The 19408-nt window shown below is 34.8% G+C and overlaps 1 protein-coding gene across 1 annotated transcript in view; it reads right to left on the reverse strand.

The window, feature by feature from the left end:
* Positions 1-1823: 1823 nt before the first annotated feature.
* The window catches only part of HDX (highly divergent homeobox), a 158163-nt gene continuing 140578 nt past the window's right edge, over positions 1824-19408 (reverse strand). Inside the window, exons 7-10 of the mRNA XM_068533594.1 lie at positions 15260-15339; positions 12320-12403; positions 6834-6956; positions 1824-2139 (exon numbers count right to left, since the gene is read on the reverse strand). Of these exons, the coding sequence (XP_068389695.1) occupies positions 2014-2139; positions 6834-6956; positions 12320-12403; positions 15260-15339 (413 nt within the window). The 3' untranslated portion in view covers positions 1824-2013. The remainder of the gene's footprint in view (positions 2140-6833; positions 6957-12319; positions 12404-15259; positions 15340-19408) is intronic.

The following is a 19408-nucleotide window of genomic DNA, read 5'->3' on the forward strand; positions in this document are numbered from 1 at the left end:
ACTGAAGTGTGACAAGCGTAATCCATAGAGTTGAAAGATGTAGGAGAGAATCACCTATCTTTACTTAGTAACAAGAACTCAATAATAAGGGGCTTAAATTGAAGCAGGAGAAATTAGAATTTAAAGATAAACTCAACAACTAGTAAAAAGGATCCTAAGAGAGACTCGAAGGCCTGGAATTTGTTCATGTTACTTCAAGAAATGGTTTCTATATTTGCTGTATATAATAGAGACTCTTTATCTCATAGGGGAATTAGCGTGACTGATAAATTTAAACTTAATAGCCAAGGTTCTGTTACTCAGCCCTCTTTTCTCTGAATGGAATTTGTCTTGTCAACAAGGAGTACTAAAAATTGTTTATGAAGAACCATACAGCTCTCAGCTAAAAGGGAGCATACCTAACCACTGAAATATTTCTTCTAACAAAGAACCATAACAGTAGCATGGCAGCAATATTAAATCAAACAAATAGCTGACAAAGTGAATGATTATCAATGAACCTTACCTATTTGTGTGTGTGGGAGGGGACATTTAAAGGTCAAAGACATTCATGACTGCATTTTTGTATTCATAAGTTGGTACCTGTGAATTCCAAGATAAAAATTGATTTTACTTACAAATTACAAAAATATCTGACATAGAAGCTTGATGGCCAAAAGAGCCATCTAGTTACTTCATTAATCTTTTAGGTATAGATAGTATTTTAATCATGTGATACAATTCCAACTCACAAATACACTCCCGACTCACAAATATGTGATACTGTGTGCTCAGGGAGAAACTAGCATTTTCCCTTGTATGGGTCATGGTAATGCCATCTGGTACCCTGGAAGGGAAGGTCTGCAAAAAATTGTCTACAGTGTGGTGCTATCTGGTAGCTACTAATAGAACAACTGGGTAGCATGCCCATTTTAGGAGTGTACTCATAGAATAGTATCCAGGAAATTCAGAGGACTGTGATTTACAACCAAAGTAGTATAATTCTTTTTGGATATTATCCTTGGCTGATGACTCTGTACAAGTCTCGCATGGAAATGAGGTAAATTTTGTGGCAAAGCTAAGTGACTAGATTAAAAAAAAAAACACAAAGAAAACTCAGTGGCTTACCTTGACTTCTTGTTTCATAAAGTGTAAGAACTGAAGAAATATTATGGTGATGGTGATAAACTTGTAATATTTGTGCAACATTTCGTCTAACTCAGTTATACAAATTTACTAGTAGAATGTGAATCTTATCAATATTTGTCGTTTGCAGCAATGAAGAGCTCCCATTAAGATTAATCTTTTACAACATTTTGTTCTATACACTTAATAATTTATTTGACTTCATGTTCATGAATTACTTTTCCATAATGCTTCCCCCCAAAAAATATTTGGGTTACGTAATGGAAGAATACCAATAATTTACAATTACATACTAGTAATCACTTCAATTTTCAATCATTAACTTAAGTCAAATTCTCATAGGGGTTTAAAAATAAATCCCAAGACTCATCCAGGTTAAAACATTTTTAAGGTTTTGTTTTCAATTTTCAGTCCACTTTCCTGAATAAAGGTGTATGTGGATGACAGGAAAAGGAGAGAGGAAGAAAGAAGATGTAATGGCTACATAAACAAGACTAATCAAGCTTCAGTAACTTGATAAGCTATGTTGAAATATCTTTGTTTTTGTGTCTCTGGTCAAAACAATTACTAAAACTAAGATTCTTCTATAAAACCAAAAAGACCTTTCAGAAATTAGACATTATGCATTTCATAGCTAAACTGCTCAAAATTAAATACATTTTTTCCCAGAGTTCCATCAATTTGGAAAAAACTCTCAAACAATGCTTTTAAATTTTACATACATCTTTTTGCACCACAGCCATTGTATCTTGTTAATCCTTCAGTATACATTGTTCGACAATATCTTTTTCCAACTGAAGAATTTCGGGGCAACAGAATGCAACTATGTTGAAATGCATACCTGTTAGGTAGCCAAAAGGCTGTATCATATATCCTCCCCCCACCCAATCACAAACTGTCTGAGGCATTTTTCTCTGATAAAGAAGACACACTGAATGAGGTATCATCAGGCTCCGGTGAGGCATGATTGAAATCCATCTCTTCTAATTCAGGAGGTAAATCTGACAGCAGTGCCTGAGTCAGAAAAATCAATTGTTTTGAATTAGTATGTGGACATATTTTTTCCAATTTTATAGTTGTGGTCCTTTCACATTGATTTATTCTTACAGATTTAAATAAAGGAGCATTTCTCTTTCAGGTCCTTATACAATATCTTACCTAAGAGAAAAATTCTTCATACACTATTAAGGAGGTAACAAAATACTAGGTCTTGAGAGTGTGGACTATATAGTGTGGAACCCTGGACAAAAGGGAAATAAGGAGAGAAATGAGCAACTATTCTGAACCAAATGCTTTGAAGTGTTTGAGATAAGTGATTTTCATACTAGTTTTGAGTGTTCAATGATCACTGCTAAAGGGCTTTAAAATTATATTCCTTATTAAAATAGTCCTGCTCGGTTATACTGTGTCCTTCAGACTAAAACACATTTCACAAAAGACTATTTTGTACTTCAGTGGGAGAAAGAACTTAGCAGTTAGGGAAAAAGTTCAGCTATTCTACTTTAGATTAAACTTTAACAATTTAAAAGTCCAAGTGATTTTTTTTCTTTTCTTAGGCCATGCCCGTATCTACAGATGGCCAAGCATTCACCAAGACACTGCTGAACCAGTGAATTTGGCTGTGTAATGATGCATCTAGAGGGCTGCTCATTTTTCCACTGGAGTAATTAGGATAAGCCAAGAGCCATGAACTAAACTGTGCCATGGTGTAATTGTTTCATCTGGAGTTGCAGAACATGCCTTCATACTAGAGAAATAAATAATTAATCGAGTTTTATCTGGTTGGTAGTGCTGATGCCCATTTGACCATCAGAAATTGCAAATTAAATGGTTAATTCGCTGCTCCTAATATCAAAAAGAATGTAGCATATCTCGGCAATTTTTAGACAACGTTACTTGTAGTGTGGGCTTTGGGTGCAGTAGTAAACAAAGATTAAGGGAACAGGAACAAATGTAAGCTTGCCACTACCCAAATACGGAACTGAAAAAACAGGGCATGTTAGAGAACACATGAAATCCACTGTTGAAACAAAACATTACTCTCCTATTATCTTTATTAAAAGAAGTGACAGCTATAAATCCTATAGTTTTTGTCTTAGAGCAAAGAGGAAAGATTAGAGCTTTCTGTCAGGCTGCAAAAGGAAAGACTAACTCCTTCTGAACAAAAATTTATTATTTATTTTATGCTATTAAATAGTCCATGAACTTCTTGGTGAAACTGAGAGTACTGTTTACAAAGCAGTCACCTAAAGGTACTACATACTCTCTAAGGTTTCTAGATTGCAGTCATAGGACACAGAGCCATTTTCTTCTGGATCAGTTGTTTACCACTAACCCAGTCTAGGTGAAACAAAGACTTTGCTGATATTGGTTGATCATAGTTTATGAGAAATACATCACTGGATTTATTTCACTTTGCAAGTGTGAAGAAGCCCCATTAAAGAGGGCAAAGTGTTCCAATTAACATAGCTTAGAGTACTGGAAAGTCAAAGTAGATGAGCAGAGTTAATGACATTCTAAATTCTAGTGGGGAGACCTTCAAATCAAAGAAGCACTACTATTTATTTCTTTCTCATTGCACTTAATGTAGTTGACTAAAATGAGTGTAGTATGAAATAGGAAAACTTTAATATCTGAGGCAGTATAAGGCACAACTAATGCATGAAGTCCACTTTAAAATTCTCCTTTTCAGTATCTTTCTGGATTGCAACATTGGCACACTGAACAAATCTTCAGATTATGTCAGTTGCTAGAACTGTCTTTTTCATAGACCAAAGTGAACACAATGAGCTTTCTTCACTCCAGGTTCTTCATCAGTCAGAGCCTGACCTAGTGTCACTCTTCCTAAGAGATTAAGGCATTTCCCAAACATATCATCAGTCTCTATAACACTTATTCTAGGCCCTAGGGTGTGAATGCCAAGTTCCATAATGTTAATCATTCTTATCCTCCTTGCAAAGTGGAGAAATCGAAGTTCAAGAAAGGCAATTGACCTGGCTAGAATCACATAGTGAATTATCAAGGGAAGAAAGACCATAACTAATGACTTAGCACAGTTCTGGGAACATTATTTTTATTTTAAAATGGCTATTGATTAAAAAAATATTTGGATAATCTAATATTTCAGTCAGACATTTTCATATATTTTTAAATCCTGGACTGCTTCATTGGAGCAAAGTATTCTGTGGACCACTCATCTCACTCAACTTACCAAAATCAAGATTAATAGAAAAACAGGCTTTTAAAATGAGAAACCAGTGGCAATATGGTTCTCTTTTATTAGGCAGAATAAAAATTAATTCCTTCCAGAAATAAACCTCTAAGTATTTCATAGTATAAAGATCAGTAGTTTAAGAGATGACCTGGATAACTTTTGTGGACTACTATAGGTGTCTTCTATATTTTTAGACCATATTTTGAGATCCATTATACCCAATCTCAACTATGAAAATCAGTAGTTTCTATTTGGGGGCTGATTATATAGGCCATGATTTTCAGTATAATTTTTGTATAACTGTCTCTCTTTCCCCCAGCCAATGTTTTGTTCATATCTTAGTTCATCAGCCTTTTACCAGAGGAAAAGTACAAGAAAAAGAGAAAAATAAAATGTACCATAGGTACTTTTCTTACTTGTTAGTGGTTTTGGGGAAAGAATAAAGCCAGGTTAGAATTAGAAAATAAAGTGCAGTTTGTGTGCCACGCCTTGATATCAAGAGACATAAAAAACTGCTAAGAAGCTGACCATTCCAAACCATGCTACGACTTTTGGGACCAGGACCACACTCCAAGTTACTCCCATAGTTGGACCTAATTCTGCTTTTTTTTCTTTTTAACATTTATTTAATTAAAATTTACAGTTCCTTTGGGACCACGTTCAAGTGGCATGTACATATATACACTACTAAATATAAAACCGATAGCTAGTGGGAAGCAGCCGCATAGAACAGGGAGATCAGCTCGGTGCTTTGTGACCATCTAGAGGGGTGGGATAGGGAGAGTGGGAGGGAGGGAGACGCAAGAGGGAAGAGATATGGGGATATATGTATATGTATAGCTGATTCACTTTGTTATAAAGCAGAAACTAACACACCATTGTAAAGCAGTTATACTCCAATAAAGATGTTAAAAAAAACCCCAAAAAACTACCACCTTATTTATTTAAAAATCTGTAGTTTCGGTTCTAAAAAACAAATACATTTTCAATATGCCATGGAATATGCATAACTCACATAGTAAAGCAAAATGCTTAAATAAAACTGGCAAAGGTAACTGAAAACTGCTGTCTTGGGATGTCTGTGTATGTACAGCATGGGGGGAGCACAATTCATGAAACTGGACACACAATGCACATGCTGGTTTACGCCTCATGAGTAAATTCTTTTATAGTTTAAATTTTGTGGTTCAGTACTTTGGTGAAATATATAACGACTTTTTTCTTATAAAAAAGGGAGAATTGTTGGATGCTAAGACACTAATCTTTTTCCCTAGAGATAACTCGGTTAGGCTGCGTATGTGCAGTCTTGCTTGAATATAAGGGATAAATGTTTGTACTCTGGCTGAATAAAAAACTCTGAGACTGCTTAATTAATGGTTACCTGTGTGACATACTACTTACACTGAATTTCTCTGATAAAGAATCAACATAGTAGTATACAACTCAGAGGCAAATTTAGTATCTTTTAGCATTAAATGGAATATTTAACATAATTCTATATTCCTTTTTAGCAAGATTAATACATTATTTCACAAATTTTAACTGAAAAAATGAGACAGAAAATGTGCTTTGGGAGAAATTTGTAAACAAAAATCCACAGTGACAAACAAAAGATGTTGCATTTCATCTTTGGGGTAGAGCAGGGGTCCTCAACCCCTAGGCTGCGGACTGGTACCGGTCCTCGACATATTAGGAACCGGACCACACAGCAGGAGGTGAGCAGCGGGTGTGAGAGGGAAGCTTCATCTGCCGCTCATCTCACCATCGCTCCCCATCGCTCTCATTACCACCTGAACCATCCCCCCCCCCCAACCTGGTCCGTGGAAAAATTGTCTTCCGTGAAACCAATCCTTGGTGCCAAAAAGATTGGGGACCGCTGGGGTAGAGGAACCAAACACTATCGTTAAATTGGGAAAAGTGAATGCTGCACTGTGGTCACAAAGAATTTCACAAAGTAATCTCACCTTTTTTTTAGTGATGAACAACATATCATGAAATAAAAGGTATTCAAACACCTGTGAACTCTAGTAGGGGCTGGAATGTAACTGAAATCCAGAAGAGAGGCCAATGCCTCACTTCTTTCATTCACAAAAGGTCCCAAAATATGTGCCTCTCCAGTTAGTGTAGCCCCATCTCTACAAACATTTTGAGAATTTCTTTAAAACTAATTAAATGAAATGATATGAACAAGATGGGGAATACAGTCAATAATTATGTAGATAATATTTTAAATGCTTTCCCTACTTAATGGTGGCTTGGAATTAACAAAGTATGTTAATCAGTTATTTTGATTTTCCACTAAAGTAGCACACAAAATCTGAGTATTTTTTCTCAATAAAACTGTGCTTTAAAAAAAGTCACAAAGTAACAAATCCTTCCTTGATGCCAAGTAAGAATGAGGTATAAAAACAAAAAAAAATATGTAGAACCCAAGTGTGACATGCTACTTTTCAACATGATACATTACAGCTTACTATTCTCTTCTGTCACTTACCTGCTGCTGTTCCTTATCGTCAGCTTTTATAGCTAGTATCAAGCTTCTTACAAATGTCTGAAGTTTAAAATATTTTTGCTTTTGAATCTCTAGCTCATTTTCAATGAATCTGACTTCTTCATTCTGAAGGAGAAAACATCGAATAATACAATTACTCTATGCAAACCTAGGACTGTACATGTTTGATGTACGATAAATTTTTAAAAAGCAATCAACTTAGAGGGACAATAAAGAAGATAACATTTTAGCATAAAGGAATATAGAGCACAGAAGTAAATTATCCTGTTATTCAAAGGCTGCCTTTTAAGCAAATCACCAACAGAAAATAATCTGCAAGGTCAAAAATCGAATCAAATAAATTCCAGTAAGAGAAAAATCAAGAAACAGTTTCCCTCTTGGAAAGACTCCTCCTACATTAAACCTAATTAGCATTTGGATTAGGATTAATAATAGAGCTCAATTAACCCCAAGTAAAGAGCAATAGCAGATGCAGTAATGCTGAATGTACCATTCACAAAGCCAAATACTGAGGTTATCATTTTGTACCAAGAAAGGACTCAAATTTTTAATAAGACTGTCTTAAGTAGTTTGCTGAGGCCCCCACCTTTACGTAAGAGTTTGTTATTTAGAAAATATCTCCAAATTTACCACTAATTTGAAACCCAGTCTCCACTATTTTTCCTAGTTGTGTAGGAAAAGAACAATAGACTAGGTTTTGGGAGGATTTTAGTGCCAGGTCTACAGATAATTGTGTAAACTTGGGCAGGCCAATTAACCTGTGATTCTATTTACTCATCAATAAAATGGATATAATACTAGCAGTCTTTGGGAATTCTAGCTTGAGGGTTATAAGGCTCAAATAAGATAATGGCCATGAAATTGCTCTGAATAGATTTACTATTTAAGCTACAATAGTCAAGAAAGTGTGGTATTGTCAAAAGGGTGGACATATAGATCAATGGACAGAACAGAGTCCAGAAATATTTATTATATATTACTTTATACATATATAATACATACATAAATATATATATATACATACACATACATATTTGGTTGATTTTTGATGAAGATGCTGAGGTAATTCAATGGACAAAGAAAGAACAGTCTTTCAAAAAACAGTGGTTGAACAATTGTAAATCCATACCCCCTCCAAAAATGATTATTAACTCTTACCTCACATCATGTACAAAATTTAATAAGAAATGGATTGTAGGCCTAAATGTAGAACCTAAAACTATAAAACTTCTAGAGGAAAACAGAGGAAAAAAACTTTATGTCCTTGGGTTAGGCAAAGATTTTTCAATAGGACACAAAAAGCATGAAACTTAAAAGAAGGATTTCATTAAAAAACAAAACAAAACAAAACACAACCTTTGCTTTTCAAAAGACACTTAAGAAAATAAAAATGCATGCTACATATTAGGAGAAAAAATTTGTAAATCACATATCTGATAAAGGACTTGCACACAGAATACATAAAGAGCTCTTGTAGCGCAAATATAGGACCAGCAACAGAATAAAAAGCAGGCAAAATATTTGAACATACACTTTATCAAAGAAGAAATGTGAATGGCCAATAAATATGTGAAAAATGCTTAATATCGTTTATCATTAAGGAAATGCAAATTAAAATCACAAAGAGATACTACCACCAACATACTACAGTGGCTAATGTTAAAGAGACTGACAATAGCAAGTGCTGATGAGAATGTGGAGCAATTAGAAGTCTCATACTTTGCTGGTGGGAGTGTAAAGCAGTACAGCAACTTTGGAAAATGTTTTGGCAGTTTCTTATAAAATTAAACATACTCTTTTTTACCATCTGACTCAGCAATCCTACTCTTAAGTATTTACCCAAGGGAAATGAAAACACATGTCCACAAAAAGACAGACATGAATATTCGTAGCAGCTTTATTCATAATAGCCCCAAACTAGAAGTAACACAAGTGTTCATCAGCAGATGAATAACAAATTGTGTTCATGGTTACACAACTGTGTCCAATTGTCAAAACTAAATGTATGAAAAGGTGAATTTTATTGTATGTAACTTATATATCAAAAAACCTCATTAAAAAATTTATTACCCAGCCCTCTTGCCAAAAACGTGAAAATAAGCTGTGCGTATTCTCTGCAACCAGAGAATCTGTCTCAAAGAGCATAGCAGGACCTTTAACAACATTTGCTCAAAAAGCTGCATAAAATACATGAAAATTAGTTAATTCTATGGGCTTTCTTGTTTCAATTGAGAGGATACAGTTGTATTAATCATATTCTATCTATGAATATGTTTACTGCATCAATTATTTTATCAGCTCAGCTTAGAACTTACTTTACCTAATAAAACTGCTTCCTTTTCAGACCATTTAATATCGAGTGAATGATCTGCAAATGATGATTCAAGCTAAATTCCTTGTTCAAAGGCACTCTGCAGTAATCTAAGTTATAAGTAAGCATTATAATAAAATTCCACGTGCTTCTGCTATAATACACTTGACTAATTCTAAACTTTTTGTATTTTTAGTATTCATTGTCAGAACAGCAGTATTAGTAAAGTGCTGACCAGGGAGTCTTTTTGAATACAGGAGATATCTATCATCATTATCACAGTGTCGTTTGAAAGCACAGTCCTTTTGAGCTACACTCACAGTCCATTAGAAAACATTTTAAAAACAGTAATTCACATTTGCAAAAGTCAGGAAGCATCTTTTGGTATGCAGATCTCTAATTTCTCATGCAAATATTCCTCCTCCTCAGTATTTATGCAATGTTTTTAAAACATAAACAGCTTTAAGATAATTTAATATTTCAGACATTTTCTTCTTGGAGCTGCTTTTTGCAAGCCTATTAAACACTTCCTAGATTACAGGCAGTAATTTATGTGTACTTTCAAGATTTTCCTAAGCAAATGGTTTGCGAGAGGAACTAGTAAGATAACATCAGTCACTGCATTTCACGAAAAAAGACCTAGCTCATTTTTCTTTTTAAAATCTTCCCTACATTCCCACTAAGCTTTGTCAATTCTCCAAGAATTGGAGCACTCAAGGCTTCATATGGACCGGGGCTTTGATCTCTGAGCAGGCTACTGATGGATGCCAAACTTGAGGTGTTATTTTATGATATAGCTACTCATGCCTCAGAAACTCAGCTCATCAAGTTGTTTTATAAGCATTTGGGGTTAGCTAGAACTCCTAGCAATATGGATTTCTAGCAAATATCTCAGTCAGAAACTCCACTATGCCCACACTGAATATTGATGTTTGCATAGTAGTAATTACCAAACACACATAAAAAACATTCTTTCATTTTGCTACAGTGAATGCCAAGAACAACGAGAGATTGTTCAATTTACTGTGGGGGGAAAAAGTTATAATAATCCAGCTGCGGATCTTAATTGATTTTATATAAGTGAGCACTTGCATAATAATATTAAAAATATTTCCAAGGATAAATTAATTAATTTATTCACTCACTCAGGAACTAGTTACTGGACACCTATATCCTAGGCACTAGACCAGATAACATATACATGAATAAGATAAGTATCTACAAGAAGCATATGATGAATATATTCAAGAAACCAGCAAGGTGATTTTGATCCCAAAACAAAGAACACTAGCATGTGTATGAAAATAGAATAAAACAATGTTCTCTCAAGGAAGATTAAATTTCCAAACTGGTAAGCCTATTTTATTTATTTATTTATTTATTTATTTTTCTGGCTGCACTACACGGCATGCAGGATCTTCATTCCCTGGCCAGGGATTGAACCTTGTGCCTCCTGCACTGGGAGTGCAGAGTCTTAACCACTGGACCACCAGGGAAGTCCCTAGTAAGGCTATTTTAAATCAACTTACTGAAATCAGCAATGAGAACTGCTATATGAGGTTTCACTTGCACTTACTTCAGAATTAAGGTAACAAAATTCACTGATGAAGTGAAGCGAAATATCTTAAATAATGATTATAAAGAGACATATTTTCTATATAAGTGCTAATTTTTGAGAGTTAAATAAAAGTTCATCTAGGATGGTGAAGTTTTATAAAAGATATCCTTAATAAGGTAGCAAAAGACCCCTTGTTCCCACAGCATTTACCAAAATGGAAAACACTGGATCATTAAATGTCCTTTAGAAGTCAATGAAAATGATAATTGAACTTTCTGGGCTGGATACTCTGGCCTGCCCAGGTCTTCAGCTTGAAACCTTCTCAAGTGGGCTGGTGCCCCAGAGGGGAAAGGTCCTGGAAAGAATCCTCTGAGTTCTGGGCCCAGCCCTATCTGAACTGTTTGAGTGTACTAAGTGGAGCACACTTAACAGCTGTGCAATCCAGTCCTCTCGTCTGTAGTTTCCATAGCCTGTGCCAAGTGGTGGCTTGCAGAGCCATTTTAATTCTGAACTGGGCATTTAGACATATTACATGACCATGTCGGAGAGATTAGAAGGATCTCCTGTACTTCAGAACCAACAACTTTATAATTTTATTAGTTGAAAATACAGTTTAAATATAGGGTTATATTGTGCTCTTTGACCACTTAGCAAATAAATTTCAAAAACTAATTTCCTTCTGTGTTTACAATGTTCAATATTTTAAACTCTGACATGTTACGAACATTTGGAAAACAGAATCTGTCGAATGACATAACTTTCAATTATAGTAAAACTGAAAAGATTTTTGAGAAAATGACAGCTGTTGTCTTTTCTGATTAAATGTTATTTTTTGTTAACATCTTAAGATTACTAGTCTCTGCTTTGAAGATGTATGATATTCAAGAAAATAACTTTTGTGCATGAAAGGAATGAATCTGTTGCCAAATTTCAGAAGGCCCCAAATTACCTAGTAAGACAGGATATTGATTAACAAAGGGAAAACAATTACATATCTATGCAGAAAACATATTGACATATAGACTGATAGCTTATGTCAAAATTTAATGAAAACAAAATTATGTATGGCACACTGTCAAAGTAAGTCTTTCAGTTCAGTAACAAGTGACATTAAGAAAAGGTCATTTCTATTCATATTCATTCAGTATTTGCTTTGGGGATTGTTTTTAAACTTCTAAAACAGGTATATTATTATATATAAAAAAAGTATATTAAAAAGAAATTGAAATTCAAGATAAAATTAGCAAGGGACACTGGAAAAAATATCCCCTTTACCATCATTTAAAAATGAACATGGGCTTTAAAAAAAACATTGTCATACATTTCACATTAACCACCACTATGCATCTTGCCATACACCATCAATAATTACTCCTGCTCAGCAAACTGTGCTTAAAACCATAACCACTAAACCAGCCAGCATTAATTAAAATGTTTGGCACTCTGACTGATATCCAAGTGCCTGAGAGAGTCAATGCAGAGTCCCAGTATACCTAATTTATCAAATGGAAGTGAAATAAACCGGTGCATAGGTACTGTAAAAGTCTGCCTCCTTTAATACCTTCTCTTAAAAAATTCAGAATCTGAAAATACTTTTACCTTATAATCCAAGAGAGAATTCACTTGTTCTACTTCAGAATTACTTATCATGTCACTTTCTTCATCATCAATAATTTCTATTTTCTGTAACACAAGTAAAGAAGTTTTCCTAAATATATATCTGATCATCACTATACTCAATAATGTATAGAGCATATATACATTCAATATTCAGTTTTAGTGATGGGGTTATCTAGTCTAGGTTATCCAGAATAACTCTGACTGGCTCCTCAGCTTTACACCCAGTATGTGTCTGAGCCACCTCCCTTAGTAACAGAAAATTATTGTAATACTATTTAAAACAGAAAAAAACACTTTCACAATATCCCTGAAAAAGTAGGCATTCGAACTCTGCTTAAATAGTGCCCTCCAGGAAGGGAGCTTGCTTCCTATAAGGGTAGTCTATTTAATGATAACCAAATTTAATTGGTTGGAAGGGCTTTCTTTTATAAGTTTCCATATATCTCTTTGCAACTTGTAATGTAAAATATCAACATATGACATGTATTGCAAAGTCAAATACAGTTTTTAAAAAATTCACTTATTTACAGCACTCCATTAGTTATACAATTGAAAGCAGACATTTATAATGTAATGGCGAAAAGAGCAGGATGATTTGTTTCCTTCACTAGACAGTAAGAAGGAGAAGATAGCAAGAACAAGAGACACACTAAACTGCCCTTAGCTTTAGAATTAAGGTACAGCATAATTCGTACAGTATCTCGCACACAGTAGGTACTAATTAAATATTTGTCAAAAGAATGAACAAAACAGCTTAGCACTGATGGAAAAAATAGTGACCATTAAGCTCCAACCATGGAGGCAAGGCAAGTTCTCTAATCATAGAACTTTTTTTTAAAAAAAGCAAAAGCAAAACGAAAAAACAAAATCGGCTTTAATTTTTCTTTTGCATATGAAAAACACAGTTAAGGAAAAACACTTTTAAACATTTAAATCCTGCCAACCCAAAAGAAAATTTAAAAAAGAGAAAAGCTAAGCTAGAGTTAGTCACTAGGCAGTCTTTTAAGAACAATCACATTAATAGCAACATGTCGTAGGCAGAATTTGAAATCAACTTTCCTACCCAGCAATAGATATGGTGATTAAAAATCACAAATGAACTGGGAATGATCATATTTGATATATTGCCTATGAAGATATGATGCCATAACAGTGTTTGTGACCTGTAGACTTCTGAGTCAGGAGGACAGCTGCAATGAAGTTGCTTTCTACTGCTGCCTGGAGATGAATCTAATGTTTTGTTTTCTATTATAATCACTATAAACTTGGGGCTTAATCATGTCAGCTCTCACCAGAATGCAGATTTGATATCTTTTTCGATGTTGTTTTTTAGATTTTTCTATTTGGATTGGTTCTGGGAAAAAAGAGCTAAGTAATCCAGGGAGGAAGGCCCCAAGGGCCACTGTATAGATTTGCACATATAAATAGGTCTTGTATGTCTTTGTGATTTGTCATCCATGAATAATTGGGGACATTCAAAAGTTATAGGCAGAGGAGATCAACTTTTGAAAGTTTGGAGTTTTGTCTCTGAAAATCAATTGCTCTTGAAAAATTAGGTGCCTAAGTGACTGTGAGTCATCCCATGCCATGACTTCATTCATTATCTTCAAATGTCTGCCACAGGGGAGATCCAATGTTGAGAAATTCAGACTAAAAATGAGCATGTCTTTAGGGGAAAAGAGTTCCAATTTGTAAATAATTGTATATAATTTGTAATAGTATTACTCAAATCTGGAGCAAAGGAGATTATTACTTGGTGGAATTAAGAATATTAGCACAATTAATAATTGCGGAAAACAATTATTACTAGCTATCTAATGAAAACACAACTTTGCCTCAGAATAAAAGTATGTTTTCCTATATGCCCATTCAATTTACTGTTAGAAGGGTCAAATATAAACTTAAATCAGGACTGAAATCAGTAAAATGCAATCCTAAACTACACTCTGTACATGGAAAACACTGTTATATATTGTCGAAATCTAACAAAAAAAGAACAAAACTGTATTTTATGTGCTCAACTTTTATTAAGGAGATGTGACAGAATTATAGTGCCAGATAAATAATATTTGTAATGGAAGCTAGGGTAAATCTTGAAGTTACAGCCATTTTTTTAACAGAAAAATCCATTATAGGGACCATTTGTAAAGTCTGCAATCAAGCACAAGCACAAAGCACTGATTCAAAAGCAAAAGCAAAAGGACAATGACATTTGCCTTTATGTCTGACTTTAGGTTAATACCATCTTGATTTCTGTATTATTTGATGGAGTCAGAATATAAACAGATGCTGCTAATACAGCTGCTTAGAGAAGATCTCTATATATCAATGTTTACATTTTCACAAAACTCAGTTTAATCCACATGTAGGCTGTGTCTGCTTGCTATTCAGTTTCTTAATACTGCCTTTCTTCCATTGCTGCAATTTTTAAGATGACTAGCAGAGTCCAATTTAACTAAAAAGAAGAAAAGTTTCCAAAAACAGTATAGATAGGTATGGTCTGAACAAAGAACACAAGAATCAGGAATCCTTGGATACAAGTCCCAGAACTAAGAAAGCCTTCCTCCATGGTCTCAGGCTAAACTTTTTTAACTCTGCCATCTGTCAAATGAGAAGAAATCTGCTCTTTGCTAAATGTGTTGAAGCAAAATAACTTGTTATGTATAAAATGTCACATGTGTAGTAAGCATTAGGTTTTTATATTTGCAAATCTCTTAAATTAAAAAATGGTACAAATGACATCGCTTTAAATTTCATTTATTAAACCCTATAAGATATATCATTGCATTGGTAACAGATCCATTTTGGTTTGTGAAGTGAAGCAAGACTTTATTCTGACAACGCTGATATTGTCACCAACTGGAAACAAATCCTTGGAATCCATCGTGTAATGAGGAAAGAATTTCAAAACGTACATACCACATTATCTGCGGATACTGTATGGTGGTTCTCCTCCTTATGAGCCCTTGCCTCATTTGGAACAACTTCACTGGATTCCTCTACAGAAACAAAGAAGGCCATGATTTCATTTTTCATTCCTTAAAACTTTATTGAGAATGCTTTTTTCAAAATCACTTAAATAATTTCTTTATTGTAAAAAGACACAAATGGCAATTCTACTTCTAACAATGTATTCTAAGGAAATAAGTGTGGATGGATTTGAATTTAAGGATGGTCATCACTGTGCTGTTTATAATTTAAAAAAATGAAGTAACCTATATGCTTAACAATGAAGGCTTGGATAAATCATGTAGGGCTTATCCTTACAATAAATACTAGAAAGCCACTAAAAATGAAGTAGAAGAATAGTTGATAATAAAGAGAATATTCATGATCTATTGGAAGGAGAAAAACTGAAGGTGACAAAATCTACTCTATAGGTACACTGTGATCTTAATTTTGTAAAAGAAAAAAAGTATACATTTTCATGGAGAAAAGAAAGACTGATGTTATTTACACCAAAACATTGCCATTATTATTTCTGATTGAAATTACAGGCACCTTTTATTACTCTTCATTTTGTCTAATTTACTTGATTTAATATTTCTTATTTTCTTTCATTTGCTTATTTATATTTAAATATCTTCTACAATAAACATGTATTGCTCACTTTAATAAGAAAAAAGTGATACAAATAATGTTCAAATACATGATATAAAGCTATAAATATAGTACATTTTCAATTTTGTAAAAAGGGATGTGTATATGAGTGTACACACACACACAAACAAACCTGTATATATGCAGAGAAAACACTGGCATAAGTATTCTCTCACCCCCATTTCAAGAGAGGATATCACTGAGGAGTAGGATTATTTCTAACTTTTTCATTGTATGTTCCAATATTTTATATAATGAACATGTATTCCTTTTATGATCAAAATTTAGTATTCTGATACTGTAGGGGGAGTGGCCAAGATGGCAGAGTAGGAAGACCCTGAGTTCACCTCCTCCCATGGGCACACCAAAACTGCAACTATTTCAGAGCAACTATCCATGAGAGCAAAATGAAGACTAGCAGAAAAGAATCTTTACTGCTAGACATATAATGAAGGAGCCACAAGAAGAGGGGTAGGAGGGGCGAAGACACAGTATAGTGAAGACCCATACACCTGGGGAAGGTGACCCACAAACAGGAGGATAATTATAATTGCAGAGGTTCTCCCCAAGGAGCAAGGGATTGAAGCCCCACATCAGGCTCCTCAGCCCAGGGGTCCTGCACTGGGAAGATGAGCCACCTGGAAAGTTTGGCTTTGAAGGGCAGCAGGGCTTACTTTCAGGAGAGCCAGAAGGCTGTGGGAAAAAGACTCCACTCTTAAAGGTCACACACAAAATCTCACACCCTCCAAGATCCAGGGAAGAAGCAGTAATTTGAAAGGAGCCTGGGTCAGATGTACTTGCTGATCTTGGAGAGCCTCCTGGAGAAGCAGGAGGCAATTAAAACTCATCTTGGAGACACAGACGCCGGCAGTAGCCATTTGGGGGAGTTCATTTCACCATAAGGACACTGGTGCTGGTAAGCACTACTTTGGAATCCCCCCTCTAGCTTATTAGTGCCAGGACCCACCCTGCCCACCAACCGGTGGGCACCAGTTCTGGGATGCCCCACGCCAAACAGCTAGCCAGGAAGGGACACAGCCTCACCCATGAGCAGGCTGACTGCCTTAGGATCTCCTAAGCTCCCAGCTGCTCCAGGACATGACCACATCCACCAGAGTGCCCAGGACCTGGCCCAGGTCACCAGTGCACCTGTGCTAACCCCAGGACTCCCAGGGCCCTATAACCAGAAACTGTGGGACACAACTCTGCCCATCAGTGAGTGGCACTGTCACCACTTTTATTCAACATAGTATTGGAAGTCCTAGACATAGCAATCAGATAAGAAAAAGAAATAAAAGACAACTAAATTGGAAAGGAACAAGGAAAACTGTTACTGTTTGCAGATGATATGACACTATACATAGAAAATACTAAAGATACCACTAAAAACTACTAGAACTCGTCAATGAATTTGGTAAAGTTGCAAGATAGCAAATTAATATGCAGAAATCTGTTGTGTTTCTATACACTAACAGTGAACTACCAGAAAGAGAATTTATGAAAACAATCCCATTCACAATTGCATCAAAAAGAATAAATTACCAGGGAATACATCTAACTAAGGAGGTAAAAGATCTGTACTCTGAAAATTATAAGATACTGAGGAAAGAAATTGAAGATGACAAAACAGATGGAAAGAAATTCTGCGTTCATGGGTTGGAAGAATTAATATTGTTAAAAGAACCATACTACCCAAAGCAATTTACAGATTCAATGCATTCCCTACCAAAATACCAATGGCATTTTTCAAAGAACTAGAAAAAATAATTCTAAAATTTGTATGGAAACACAAAAGACCCCGAATAGCTGAAATAATCTTAAGAAAGAAGAACAAAACAAGAGGTAGCACGCTCCTTGATTTCATACTATACTACAAAGCTACAGTAATCAACAGTAAGATTCTAGCACAAAAACAGATACATAGATCAACAGAACCAAACAGACAGCCCAGAAATGAACCCACACTTATAAGGGCAGTTAATCTATGACCAGGGAGGCAAGACTATACAATAGGGAAAGTACAGCTTCTTCAATAAATAGTGTTTAAAAAACTAGTCAGCTACATAGAAAAGAATCAAAATAGACTACTTTCTCACACCATATACAAAAACTCAAAACAGATTAAAGGTTTAACTGTAAGACCTGATATTATAAAACTTCTAGAAGAAAACATAGGTAATAAGTTCTTTGACATCAGTCTTAGCAGTATTTTTTTGGATATATATCCTCAGTCAAGGAAAACAAAAGCAAAAATGAACAAACGAGACTACATCAAACTAAAAAGCTTTTGCACAGTAAAGGAAACTGTCAACAAAACTAAAAGGCCGCCTACTGAATGGGAGAAAATATTTGCAAAGGATGTATCCGATAAGGGGTTAAGATCCAAAATATACAAAGATCTCATACAACTCAATATCAAAAATACAAACAACCCAAGTAAAAAATGAGTAGAGGACCTGAATAGACATTTTTTTCGAAGAAGACATATAGATGACCAACAGGAAAAGATGCTCAACATCACTAATCATCAGAGAAATGCAAATCAAAACCATGGTGAGATATCACTTCACATCTGCCAGAATGCCTATTATCAAAAAGGCAAGAAATAACAACTGTTGGTGAGGATGGGGAGAAAAGGGAACCCTCGTGTACCGTTAGTGGGAATGTACATTGGTGCTGGCAGATACTATGGAAAACAGCATGGAGACTCCTCAAAAATTAAAAATAAAACTACCATATGATCTAGTAATTCCACTTCTGGGTATTCACCAAAGAAAATGAGAACACTAATTCAAAAAGATATACGCACCCCTATGTTCATTGCAGCATTGCTTACAATAGCCAAGAAATGGAAGCAACTTAAGTGACCATTGATAGATGAATGGATAAAGAAAAATCTGGTATACACACACACACACACACACACACACACACACACACACACACACACACATACACACACACACACACACAGTGGAATATTACTCAGCCATAAAAAGAATGAAATCTTGCCATTTGCAAAAACATGGATGGGCCTAGAGGGTATTATGCTAAATGAAATAAGTCAAACAGTGAATGACAAATACTGTGTGATTTCACTTATATGTGGAATCTAAAAAACAAAACAGATGAACAAACTAATCAAAAAAAATAGAGTCATAGATACAGAGAACAAACAGGTGGTTGTCAGACGGGGTGGGGTGGGGGCAGGAGAGAAATAGTTGAGGAAGATTAATTAGTAGAAACTTTCAATTACAAAATAAATTAGTCACAGGTATGAAATGTACAGTGTGGGGAATTACAGTCAATAATTATGTAATATCTTTGTAGTGACAGATGACAACTATACTTGTCATGGTGAACGTTTTGAAGTGTATAGAAATATTGAATCACTATTTTTTTATATCAGGAATTAACAAAGCGTTGTAGGCCAATTATACTTCAGAAACAAACAAACTCATACAAAAA

This window comes from Eschrichtius robustus, chromosome X (assembly GCF_028021215.1).
Source record: "Eschrichtius robustus isolate mEscRob2 chromosome X, mEscRob2.pri, whole genome shotgun sequence".
Classification (NCBI taxonomy): Eukaryota; Metazoa; Chordata; class Mammalia; order Artiodactyla; family Eschrichtiidae; genus Eschrichtius; species Eschrichtius robustus.